The following is a 14,256-nucleotide window of genomic DNA, read 5'->3' as shown; positions in this document are numbered from 1 at the left end:
TTATGGATCTGAATGCTGGCCTACAACATCAAAGCACGGACAGGCACTCCATGCAATGGAAATGAAGATGCTGCAGTGGTCCAATATCTTGACTTGATTAGACCATATCAGGAACGATGCTGTGCAAAAGAAATTCAAGATTGCCCCAATCACAGAGAAAATGCGTGAATCACGTCTGTGATGATATGGGCATGTACTCCGTAGCAGTGCAACCTCAGTTGCAAAGACTGCCCTTCAACTGAACGTGGAGGGTCACTGACCTCAAACACTGTGGCTGGGTAGGGTGGGAGATGACATTGTGGCTCACCAAACTCAGCCCTCGGGATTCAATGGATCGATTGAAGTGGAGGAAACATTACAAGAAGGCAGACTCCACATAAATGGAAAAATGCAATGATGATGATGATGATGATGATCCTGCTGATTCTATTTTTACCGGGCGAGTTAGAGGTGCGCGGCTGTGAGCTTGCATCCGGGAGATAGTAGGTTTGAATCCCACTATCGGCAGCCCTGAAGATGGTTTTCCGTGGTTTCCCGTTTTCACACCAGGCAAATGCTGGGGCTGTACCTTAATTAAGGCCACGGCCGCTTCCTTCCAACTCCTAGGCCTTTCCTATCCCATCGTTGCCATAAGACCTATCTGTGTCGGTGCGACGTAAAGCCCCTAGCAAAAAAAAAATTCTATTTTTGGGTGTTCTAATTAGGTATCCAAAGATTTTTTTTTTTTTTTTCTTTCTGATAGTTCTCATTACTGGTTCCGTTTCTTTGTAGACTGTTTCATAAACTAGTCTCCAGTGTCCATTTTCTTGGTATTTTTTGTTAATACATGTTCTGATTCTTCTTCTTTCTATTTTTAGTATTCTGTATATTGCTGCAGTATTAGTTGTGTTGAAAGTGGTTTCACTAGCGTTTGTTATTTCTGGTTGTATGACTGTTTTATAAATGCTTTAATTTTGTGGCTATTGAGAGGTCTTTTTTGTTGTATGTGTTCTTGGTGGCATATTGAGGTTTAGTTCTTTTGTTTATTCTATTATTCCAAGTTTGCTTTTCGTTACGGTTGTATGTTATAATTTCACCTAAGTATTTCAATTTGTCTATGATTTAGATCTCCTGTTCTCCTTTACTTCGATTTTCTTTGTGAGTGGTGGGTTGGTTAACATGATTTCTGTTTTCTCAAAGGATATTTTGAGGCCAATTTATTGTGCTATTTCCTGTAGTGATTTCATTTGTTGTCGAGATTCCTGAACATTGTTAGATAGGAGAGCAAGGTCACCAGCAAATCCCAGACAATTTAAGGTTATGTTGTCTTTTGATCTTCCAATTTTGATGTTTTTTGGATTATCCTTATACCATTCCCTCATTATATATTCCAAAGCACAGTTGAATAGCAGTGGTGACAAACAATCTCTCTGTCTTAAAGCAGTTTTTATGAGGAATGGTTTAGAAAATTCCCCTCTAAATTTGACTTTTTATTGTGTGTTGGTTAAGGCGAGTTCAGTCGTTTGATTAGTTTTGGGTGCAGTCCAAAATTTCTTAATATTTTCAATATTGAAGGTCTATGAATACAGTCATATGCCTTCTTAAAGTCTACAAACGTTATTGTGAGATGTTTGTTTTGTTTTCTCTAATATGCCACAACTAATTTTAATGTGATGATTTTTTCTGCCACGTACTTCTTTCCTATAAACTCTCAGAACATTTTAATATCCATGGTTGCTTCCTAACTCTCCTGCAGAGCTTCCTCAATACCAGAACTCAGTGTGTGGTTCTTGATGGGTTCAGTTCGACTCCTGTCATGGTACATTCTGGTGTCCCATAGGGCATTGTCCTAGGTCCGCTTCTTTTTGTCCTATTTATTGATGATCTCATTAATACTATATCATCCATTTCGTGTGAAATTCTACTATTTGCAGATGACTGTAAAATACTCAAACAAATTGATTCTTTAGCAGACGTAAACTCCTTACAGAGCGGGCTTAACTTACTCTCTGAAGGAGCTCCACATGGCGTCTTAACCCGTTCCCAACTCTAATAGCACAAAATGACTTAAGAGTGTTGTTTGACAGTAAATTGTTATTTGTCCACCATATACAAAAGATGACCTCATGAGCAATGTCACTTCTCGGTTTGTAGTATAGATTTTCTGACATCACCGATATCCACGCCCTCAGAGCCTACTATGTATCTTGCATCGTACCTACAGTATTATTGAATTTGCGTCTCCCATTTAGTCTACCTCTTCACTCACTAACCTGAATCACATTGACCACGTGCAGTCATTCTTCTGTGCTATTGTTAGAGCCAGAGTATCTGATTGTCGAAAGTCATTTGAATCATCCCAAGTCCATGAAGTAGTCTGATAGTAGCACAAGATAAGCCATCTTCCCATTATATCTGCACATGGCACAAGGAGCGAGTGCCCTTGACCCCGCTGCAAACAATATGCGACAGCAACCAGTCAGATCACTTTCTCATCTCTCAAGGCATGCACACAAGTATTTCAGACGATATGCATTCACTTCAGCGCATTTTTTTTTTAAGTAATAGGATTCCAAAATCAACAATTAGTGATTATTAATATGCAATACTTAAACTAACATACGAAGAGAATATACTTCGGAAAATAATGTTGATACACAATGGTTAATAAACCAAATTGACACTGAATTCCAAGTTCCATCCAAAATGATAAATTAATAATTATTAATGTCACAGTAGGAAAGAGAAACTTAGATTAGAGGATTGGAAGAGGGAGGTGGAACAGCATAGTGAGGGGGAGAGAAAAGATGAGGGAGTATAAGTGTTATCCAAGAATTAGGTTAATGCAGATGTGGCAGAAAATAGAAGAGGAGGAGCAGGGTAAGGAGAAGGTGGTAATTTTCCACGTTGGTGCTAACAGTGTAAGGCAAGCTGGAATAGGTACGAACATAGCTCGGGATGTGAGGGCATGGGCGCCCGCAGGATCTTTTCCAGGGGGGGGGGGGCACATTAACAATTTTCTTGAATATAAAAACCAATATAACATCAGCAACATTAAATTGTTTGCAGAAACTTCCAGTTATAACATATGCTAGCTGACTGTCAGTAATTTCAGTTTATGAAATAATCTAGTATGATATTAAACAATTGAACATCAACATTTTTAGAATTCCAGGGGGGGGCAAGTGCCCCCCTTGCCCCCCCCCCCCCCCTTGCGGGCGCCCATGTGTGAGGGACTTTGCTATGGTGGCGTGGAAGATGATTAAGGAAGCAGAGATTGTTATCAGTGGGATACTGTGTAGGAGGAATCGGACTGAAGGATAATTGCAGATTTTAGATATATATTTACCAGATACAGTAGTAGATATTGTCCAACTGGTCCAGTTCACTGCGGTAATAGAGTAGACCTTACAGCCAGTAACTCTGTGCCGAGTGTATGGCAGTGAGAAACAATTCTACCCCCTAAGAGGACCAACAGCTTCGGGCGAATGTGTTCTCTTAGTGAGGTGATGGTTCCCTCAGTGTAAGAAACGACAGTGGAACCCCTAAATCAGCATCTGTCCCAAGGTTAAGGTATTTGTACTCTATGTTAGGAGCGGCCTCATCACCCGCTGGCAACAGCTCTAAAATGCCTTTGGAAGTTGCAATCCCATCATAATAACAGCCTATAAATTAGTGCAAATTTGGTGCGACCTCGAAAAATGCCAGGATGTCCCCTGCAGGTGACACGCTGTTCTTCAGGTACTGGGGAAGCTGTGTTAAGAGGGTAGCCAGTATCACAATATATCTGAGTTGGGACAGATAGAGTTCATGAAAGAGAAGTTCGTAGCCACCCATGGTCTTAGTGAAGAATAATGGAGAGGAAGAGGGGAAAGAAAACTGAAGGAAGGATACAGGCTATTTTATGGTGGAACACAAGATGCAGTAAATGGAGTAGGAATGATCATTAGAAAGGATGTCCTGGAATATATGGAGGAGGTGAAGAAGATCAATGACTGAATAATCATAGCAAGGATACGGTTTCAGGCAGGAACATGAGATCTGTTCCAAGTATGTGCTCTACAAACTGGAAATAAAGAAGAGAATATAGAACAATTTCTTGAAGTGAAGAAATACATAGAAGAGAAGGAAGTAATTATAATGGGAGATCTGAATGCATAGGTGGGAAGAGAAGAGATTCTGGGTCTACACAGATATGGCAACAAGAATCAAGAAGGGGATGTGTTAATGGACTTAAGCACCATTTTATTTTAATATATTTATTTTATCTCCTGTGAATAGCTGGCAGTTTAGTGTTATTAATTGTTTTTCTTAATAAATACTTACTGGTAAGATTGCATGGATAACACAACAGACTTGACTGTGAACTTTTTACAATAACATCTGATACCACTACTTTACAAAATCCCACTGTTGACAGCCCTGAAGATTGTTTTCTGTAGTTTCCCATTTTCACACTAGGCAAATGCTGGGGCTGTACCTTAATTAAGGTCATGGCTGCTACCTTCCCAATCCTAGCCCTTGCATCGCCAAAAAGTTTTGGTGTGGTAGTGCGAAGTTTAAACCACTAGCACGAAAACTTTACGAAATCAATGTGTGAATCGTGTTATGCTGCCTCCCATTGTTCAGCCTTGGGCCCCTTCCTATTGTTGTGTTCGAGTCTGTGACTGTCATTGACGAAGACACTAAGAATATCCTTGAACAGAGGTTCTGGTTGGTAGGTTTACGGGATATAAACTGAGATTCATGCATCTTTTGTCATGCATACAGACCTCTAGTAGTTTTGTAACATAATTCATAACTAAAGTTATGAAAACAATGACAGAATTAAAGGTTTCCAGTCTGGGAATGAAAATTAAAATTAAAACCTACAACCTGTTTTCCAGTCATTGGCCGGGTCAGGGATGTAATGAATGAAGCATATATAGGCTGTTAGTACGATGGGGTCCCCAGTCCCAAAGTGATATATTAATGACTGATAGATGCTATGAAATGAGAATGGAGAATGTTGCTGGAATGAAGATAGGGAAAACGGGAGTACCCGGAGAAAAACCTGTCCCGCCTCTACTTTGTCCAGCACAAATCTAACATGGAGTGACCGGGATTTGAACCACGGTATCCAGCGGTGAGAGGCCGACGCGCTGCTGTCTGAGCCACGGAGGCTCCAGTCTGGGAATATTCCCACATAAATTTCTTCCTGTAAGAAAAAATGAAATGGCATATGGTTTTTAGTGCTGGGAGTATCCGAGGACAAGTTTGGCTCGTTAGATGCAGGTCTTTTTATTTGACGCCCTTAGGCGACCTGCATGTTGTGATGAGGATGAAATAATGATGAAGACGACACATACACCCAGCCCCATGCCAGCAAAATTAACCAATTATGGTTAAAATTCCCGACCCTACTGGGAATCGAACCCGGGACCCCTGTGACCAAAGGCCAACACGCTAACCATTTAGCCATGGAGCCGGACTTCCTTCCCATGACTCAGCGTTACTTAAAAGAGTCCTTTCCACCTTGCGCATGTTGTGTACGTACAGGATGTCCACAAGTGACACGACACTACATGTGACACAGTTGCTGAAATTTTGGATTTTTTGCTGGCAGAGATTGCTTACCAGCACAAGGATGCCACACTTCTTTAGAACATTCTATGTGCCTTGTGTTTTTTGTTAGAAAATATTTTGTGAGAATTGTTTCTATTTTTAAATGTAGGTATGCTGGGAAGTTCAGCTCCTGTAAATATTCCGGGCAGTGCCCTGAATGAGAGAAACTCCATAGGAAACTTCTCACCATCGACTTCATCTCCTCTTCAGCAGTTGCAGTCTAGCTTTCTATCAACTACTAGATTCTCTCACCAAGACTCATTAGATTCGGTAAGTCTTGCTATTCTGTACGTACATTAACAGTTTTCAACTCATTGCCTCTCTGAATTGGAGATCATACAGAATACCATATTTAGCCATAGAATCCTGCCCCCTTATTATACCTGCACTGTAATTGACATTGGAAAAATTTTAAAACAACATTGCAGTTCCTATATTTATCATATACGGCTGTTTATTCAACAAGTAAAGGTTCAGTTCCAGCATTAAACAAGGGAGCATATTGCACTTAAAAATATTGATAATTGTTCAGTTTTTATATAGGTACAGCATATTTTGTATGGCAAGAAGATACATTAGACCAGGCATTTCAAGGTCAAGTGCATGCCAGCTGAGCTGCATGCAGGGTGTCTTTAATCCCGTGCGGTGTCGGCTGGCTCACGCTTTTGCTCTGTTCCCTAACTGGCAAACATGTATGAGAAGCTCGGTGCTTAGTGTGTAAAAGGAATGTTGTCTGCAGAAAGTTTAATGTTAGGATTCATTATAAGCAGTATTATGTACATCAGTACGGGATAGAAGGTTTCAGGATCTTGATTCTGGAGAGGGAAGTTGCAGCTCTTTTCCGTACCATTTAGTGTTCAACCAGAATATGCACCCCAGAAGTTACAACTGGAACTTATAGAGTTAATATGTAACGAGAGTTAATATGTGACCCATGGTTGAAGTAAGAGTACAAAGAAAGGGAAATTATTGACTTTTACCAAACGCTTGTTCCCTTACGCTTCCAACAAGTCCGAAAGTTTGCAGCAGAAATCCTTTCAATCTTTGGAAGTAATTACAGATGTGAACAGTTCTTTTCCAGGATGAAGATCAACAAATATTGATTCCGATCTCGGCTGAAGATATGCATCTCAATGCAGAAATGAAAATAGCGCGTGCAGCACCATCAAGACTAACATTGACCAAATTATTGCCAGGGCTCAGGAAATTGGTGAATGAGTTGCTTGTAGGCAACTTTTTATTTTCAGACGAAGAGAAACCTTGGTGCCCAGGGTGTAGACAAGTGCTCACTGGGAGACTTTTAAGTTATTGCAGCACACCTTTGTGTTGTCAATGAGAATACTCTTAATTCATGAATTTAATGTATCTTGAACATGTCAGAATTTGATTTTTCATTTAATATTTGGTTAATGTATGTAGTATTTAAGTCCGGGCGTAGGGCGTACCCCTCTACCCCATCAAGTGCCGCGGTTACGAATGGTGGAAGCCTTTACCTTCCACCCCTCCAAGGGCCTTCATGGCCTGTACAGAGATGAAAGAAAGAAAGAAACAAACAAACAAACAAACAAAGAATGTAGTATTTAAGTAGTTAACAATCCTATTGTCTTTGTATGTATACACACATCAATAATGTGTTCATTATTATTTCATGTAAATTAACATCTTTAATGGTGCCTTATTAATTATATTGGTGGAGGACAGTTGTCAATTAGAAGTAGTGCACTTTGTTTGCAATGAAGGAAGGAATACTGTGCACTCAAGTGAAAAAATTCAAAGGAGATGCGTTAGGGGTGCATGGCTTAGGAACAAAAAACATCTGGGGCGAACATGATGACTTGGAAGTGCATATGACACCATTTTATGAGCATTTTGTCGATGACTGCCTTAACACATTGCTGTCTGGCCCATCTGACATATAACTGGCCCCTGTGGCTGGAAGGTTTTGGCAGAGTCATAGAGTTATTGCAGGGTATCATAATTTAATAATTTTGAGTTCATTCACATTTATATATGTCCACATTAAAGTTTTTGGTGAGATTTTATATTTCGGTTCATTCTGGTAATGATATCTGTCTGATTCCTCCACCATACACTCCAACAAATCATTACAAATGAACAACTTGACATCGCAACCTATATTTTCAGGTTCACTCGGCTAAATTTTAACGCCAGGCGTCCCCGAGAAAAACTCCAAAAACAGTATAATATTCTGTTTAGACCATTCATTGCATGAAATAGGGAGGATATTATCAACAGTATTTACATCTAGACCATCTTTGCTATCTGAAGCAACAGGTCATTACTCGCATGATGCAATATACGTGTCATTCACCACATTACTTCCACATAAACGCATAACACTAGCACTAGAATTATCATTAGACAATTCATCTTCACTCTCCTTACAATCACTGGAAACATATGACAAATTATCAGCGTATAATTCACGTATAACACCAGGAGTCAATCCACTGTTTACCGGCACTGCCATTTTTGTTTACTAGCATTGATGGATACATGGGAGATATTCAAAGGCAAAAACAAATGCCATTGACACACTAAAACGGGCAAAACCAGTACTAAAAGAAGTGCAGATTTTCTACCATTCAGGTGCATCAACAATAATCTCCAAGTAGTTCCTCATTAACCATTAGATGGCATCAGAAGACAGAGCTGCACCAACACGTATTCATACTGATCGGCTGCAGAGCACCGTGCTTGGAAACGCGTATTAATTGTGTTAAGTGCATTCATCTTAGGTGGAGCCAAATGGTATGGAGGGAATGTACTGGAATGTGATCAGCGATCTCAGTGTTGTACTCCAGTACATTAGTAACACTTAATTTATCGCTCAAAACGTCAGGAAATTTATCACACTAGCTTGTAATTCTTGCATCTTGTTCAACAGGCAAATGATCAAAATTAAAGGTACACAAGTCTCATTCCTTACCCTGCATAGCACCGACATGACAAAGTGAAAAAATAGGAGAATGTCTGCATTGTAGAAAATTTAAAATAAAAGGCATAGTGTTGCAGATCCAAAATCAATCTAGACTTAGTGATAAAATCTACACCTAAAATGAATGGACATTGTAAATCTTTAGAAACAAAGATACCTTCCGTGTAAAATCACAAACTTGCATTTTCACCTTGATAGAACCCAGGATGTTCAGGATATTTGAATTAGCAGTGCGATACGATAATGGAACAGAATAAAAAGGAGAGAATTTACACATAGCCTTCATGGTATGAAACCATTCCTCACTCATTAACATAACCCTACTACCGGAATCTAACCAGGCACAAGCCGGTTCATCATTTATCTTAATACACACACAAGGTAACTGACAGGATGGCACAGCAGAAATACTGCATGATTGAAGGAAACTTTCTTCTGAACTGAAAGGGTTACACTGTGTCATATACTGTTTACATCTAAATTGGAAGAAACACTTGAAAAATGATAAGCAGCAAGGCTGGAAGAAACACAATCGGATGTATACTTTGTATCAGAAATTAAAGAGAGATCTTTTGAAACATGGTCAGCATTAGTAGTTTTAGCAACTTTAAGCTGTTTAACATAATGATGCGCATATAGTCATTGTCTACTGTGTAATTCAGTTTGTCTAGGTCCAGAAGAAGAGTTGGGCTGATTGTGTAGACTGAAATGTCTGTCTGAACCACAACGGAAACAAGCCTGACTGTTTGGTGCAGAGCTACTGATGTTACATCTAGCATTGCCTAAGGCTGTACTTTTAGGACAATTGCTCTGTACATGGTTACAATCACCACAGTTGAAACTTGCTCAGAGGATGAATATTGATGAGAGAGATACATTTATGTAGGAAGACCTGTAGCATCCCTCAGCTGATCTGTGTAGCACACGCCTTTGTTTGTTATGGTCATAGCTTCCAGCTGTGTGAACGGTAACATCCTCAATGGCTAGGAAAGATAAGAACGGTAGTTTGGCGCTAGGCCTTCGAATATGCTGGTTACCATCTGGGTATCAGAAAAGTTAAGTAAGAATACCCTGGCATAGAATTTAATGTCTTGAATGTATTCTGAAATGGTTTCATACAATTATTGCACACAAAATTAGTACCGTTGCACGAGTGAAGCCAAAGCTTGAGATGGGATGAAAACCTCATTAATGTGAGCGTGAAAAGTGTCTACCGCCCACTTTCAGGAAATAGCTTTCAGAACATGCTCTGACAGAGCACCAGACATGAATGGGTTGAGAATTTGGAAAACCTGATCATTACTGAAGTTGTAAACAACACTCTGATCCTTTAACTTGACCAGAAATTGAAGAAATGAAATAGTATCAATTTCAAAGGAAATTGCAAGAGTTTTAAACCTGTTGTCTCATTGAAAACCCTGTACTTCTCACTTATACGCTCTAGTCTAGAGTACTGCTCTGAAGTGTGGATCCCTTCACAGCAGTACCTAGTTAATGCCTTAGAGCAAGTACAGATCAGATTCTCAAAATGGTTCAGTAAAAAGTGTTTGGGTATTAAGCTGTCGTTGATAAATTATGATTTGTTTTGTACAAAGATGCGTATTGAGTCTCTTAGAACTAGGTGCAGGTATGTTGACGCACGTTTAATACACAAATGTATCGGTAATTTCTCTGATTGTTCCAATTTACTCCCGTTGCTACCACTTCATGTTCCTTCCTGCAACACCAGACAGGCTGTCACCTTTCATTTACCTAGGTGCAGAGCAGAATCACACAGGAACTCTTGGTTTATGTAGGCTCTAACGCGGGATGGTAGATGTGTTCCACTCTGCAGCTAGGGAGATTCGCAGACATCTTATGGACGTTTCATAGACAGTGTTCCTTGTATCCTGTTCTGCGCATTTGGTAACTGAAAGTTACACTTCCTTCCTTCGGTCATTTCAAATGTATACCTATCTATGTCGATGCGACATAAAGCAAAATTGTAATTTTAAAAAAATGTGATAGTGCTGAAAAGTGCTTTTTCGATTAATTATATCATTGGAAATGTGGGACTGCCCCACCAAATTCTTGCGACTGAGAAGGTTAAGTTAAGACACGATAAAGAAAATCAGACTTACTGTACATTATTCTGTTACTTAGGCCATAACTCTCCCTCGGAGCAAGCGGAACAGACACGTCCACCTCCACAGAGGATCAAGATGAGAATAGACAATGCTAGCTTTGAGTCCTAGAATATGAAGTCAACCCTGCATTTTGCACAGTCACTCTTCCAAAACAAGGGAAAAAATCGGTCAATCACATGCAGAATTTTAATGAGCAGTTCTTGCATCTTCTTACATGAGGGTGAAATATTTCCCACACTCTCCGACGTTCTTCAGTATGCCCTGGCGTTTTCCAGAACACCCGAAACAAAAGTTTCATTCTGGCATAATTTCCACACTCTTTGACATACACCAGAACACAGTAAACAAGGGTTCTTTCTGGCTTCATTGAGACGTGAGAATAGCCAGGTCTGCTATAGGATGTTCCAATAGTTGTTACCTTCTATTTTACTGGGCCGAACAAAGATTCAGTTTCTTTATAATAATATTAATAATAAGAATAATAAACTAAAAAACAGAGCTCCCCCCACCCACTTTGCGCACATAACCCGAAAGGTAATCTTGCATTTTATAAACTGGTACAAGAATGACAGAGCTGAAACGGGCAGGTAAACAGATGAAGATGGGAAAAGCTGTGGGAATAAATTAAGTAGCCATAGAAATGATCAAGGTTGCAGGACCAGCGGGACTCCACAGGACTTATAGGATACTTAAGTGAGAAAAAAGTGCCAGAGGATTGGGACAAGGGGGATATAACACCAATATTCAAGACAGGAGATTAGGCGATGTGTGGTAAGTACCGAGGAATCACGATTATCTCCCATGTTGCCAACATAATGGAAAGAATATTGGAAAGGACAGTTGAATCATGACTTGTATCATGACTTGATAAAAGGGCTTAAGTCCAGTTTTTAGTGATTTTGAGTTAAGGTATCAATACAAGGTCTGCAGACCTGTAAGACAACTTTAGTCCTGGAGTCCTGCAGCATAATATTGAAGATGCTCTTCTGAGATGAAGTGTTAGTAGGATTTAAGAAAACAATATCACTGGAGACCATGAAACATTCTGTCCCACATTCTGAGAAGATAAGCTTCAAATCTACAGAGTACATGGAGTTCAAATACTCTGCAGATATGAAAGGTTGTGTAGTCACGAATGTCGATCAAATATAAACGGGATTATTGTTCCTGAACATCAACAGTTGGTAGGACTGGCCCCACGCTTCTGCTATGCTTAGGCGGGACTGTTAGGAGTGGGGAAGCATGCTGTTAGATATTTCCAGCCGTTTTGTCAGTAACGCTCACGATGCCGGAGCAACAGGTGCACCCCTCCACTGCGCAACGCATAATTATAAAATTTCTTGCTTGTGAAGGAGTTACAACGGCAGAAATTTGCCAGAGTTTGACTGCACAGTTCAGTGATCAAACATTGTCAAGGATGCGTGTGTTTGCCTGGCATAAAAAGTTCAAGGAAGGACGAAAACGTGTGGAAAATCAGCTACACTATCGCCGTCCTCGGACCAGCATTACAGACGAAAACATTTGTGTGGTTGAAGACATTATTGACGGGCGAGAGTATCAGAAATTGCAGAACAAGTCGGAATCAGTTATAGGTGCTGTCAAGCAATCATCACAAACGACCTACAGTTCCTTAGAGTGTGTCCCTTGCCTTTTGACCGAAAAACTGAAGTTGAGACGTTTGGAGGTCTGTCAGAGGGTTACAGCAAGGTTTGCGGAAGAAGGTGATGAAACATGGGTCTACCACCACACTCCCGAATCCAAACAAGCCAGTAAGCAGTGGCGCAGGAAAGGGGAGGCAGCACCAGTGAAATCAATGACTCTACTGTCAGCTGGCAAGGTTCTTGCAACCGTTTTTTCATTCGGTGAGGCATTTTGCTTATTGATTTTTTGCATGAGCGACGCACAATCAATGCTGCTTACTACTGCGAGCTGTTGAACAAGGTGAGGGTTGCACATCGCCTCAAAAGACTAGACCAACAGATTTGACAGGTCATCCGTCTCCACGACAATGCGCGGCCACATACTGCAGCTCTGTCTTCAGGCTACAGGAAATGCACTGGACTACACTTGATCATCCTCCTTACAGCCCAGGCTTATCGCCCTGCGATTCCCATTTGTTTGGACCGCTTAAAGAAGCTCTAGGAGGGCAACTATTTGAAGATGACGAGAATATGGAAGACTTTGTGCGCAACTGGCTGGTGACACTATCCTGTTCTTTTTATGATGAGGGCATTAAAAAGCTGCCCATATGCTGGGACAAATGCATTTCCAAAGCAGGAAAGTATGTGGAAAAATAAATTGTAAGTGCCTTGTGTTTTTCAATAAACAAACTTAAAAAATAAAATCCCGTTTATATTTGATCCCCCCTCGTGTTTCTCCATACATCAGCAGTTTAAAGTTAAAAACTTAATCACTGATCCGTATCGAACTAATAATTACCTTTGCCTATTTTTGCAATCTTAATTTTTAGACTCGTGTAATGATAGGCCTTAGATTTCGCCTGGTAAGCATCATCATTTAAAGTTAAAAACTTCATCACTAATCCGTATTGAACTAATAATTACCTTTACCTGTTTTTGCAGCCTTAATTATTAGGCTCATGTAATGATAGGCCTTAGATTTCGCCTGGTAAGCATCATCATTTAAAGTATTCGTTGTATTGAATAGGTGGGACATCTTACATTAATTCGTGCAACAATATTATTGTATTGAATAGGTGGAACATCTTACATTAATTCATGCAACAATATTATTGTATTGAATACGTGGAACATCTTACATTAATTCGTGCAACAATATTATTGTATTGAATTGGCGGAACATCTTACATTAATTCGTGCAACAATACATCAGGAGTCCTGTTTGTCATTCTTTCAGACTTGCACAGCCAGGAGTACAGGCAGTAGTTCTTTGTTTTAGCATACCGAGAGGGTAGTGTTTCCATCAACACAAAAAACTAGCTGATATTCAACAGTTGCTACCATACATCGCTTTTGGTGCAGAAGAAGACATGTTTTACCAGGAGATTCTGCAGTGGAACAATAAAGAGAGAGGGGGTGATCTTAGTGACGAGGACTAATAAATATAGTAGAAGTCTGCTATATCAAGTACGTCATATAATGAGAAACCCGTTATAACGGCAGTTTTTGTCTGTCCCTTTAAAATTCCTGTATCAAACTGTGTATTATCCTTCGGTTACAACGAGAGTCCTATCATTGTTGCATCCATTATTACGAGCGATTAAGATGCACGATTTTTCCGTTACTGATATTTATGCACCCCAGCGATTATGTTGCATGCGATAGATCATATTCGGTATTGTTTCCTCGCTATGTCCACTAGCGACCACTCTCGTGGACATCTGAAGGCGATGTCAGAGTCGATTAGTAATACCCGTCGACTGTTCAATAAGGAATATTCTAAATGAAATAGGAGAACATGTTTTCGTAATAAATGCATAAATAATGTGTCCGATACCAGTTGCTAACTCGTTAAAATAAAGGCTGAATAAACTGCTTAATTTTATTGCTAAATACTGCAATTAAGTAAGAATGGGATACACCTCAAGATATGGCAGAGTGCATAATT

General features: G+C 39.9%; 1 protein-coding gene across 6 annotated transcripts in view; it reads left to right on the top strand.

Moving 5' to 3' along the window:
- Window positions 1–14,256, top strand: part of unk (RING finger protein unk) — a 337,167-nt gene that overhangs the window by 224,432 nt on the left and 98,479 nt on the right. For all 6 annotated transcript variants that reach the window (XR_010861738.2, XM_067158929.2, XM_067158953.2 and 3 more), the window contains one exon: window positions 5,693–5,853. Coding sequence is in view for 5 of the 6 variants with exons in the window: in XM_067158929.2 (XP_067015030.1) it covers window positions 5,693–5,853 (161 nt within the window). In the remaining variant the exon portion in view is untranslated. The remainder of the gene's footprint in view (window positions 1–5,692; window positions 5,854–14,256) is intronic.

The sequence above is a fragment of the Anabrus simplex genome, chromosome 1, assembly GCF_040414725.1.
Source record: "Anabrus simplex isolate iqAnaSimp1 chromosome 1, ASM4041472v1, whole genome shotgun sequence".
Classification (NCBI taxonomy): domain Eukaryota; kingdom Metazoa; phylum Arthropoda; class Insecta; order Orthoptera; family Tettigoniidae; genus Anabrus; species Anabrus simplex.
This window is presented reverse-complemented; position numbering and strand designations above follow the sequence as displayed.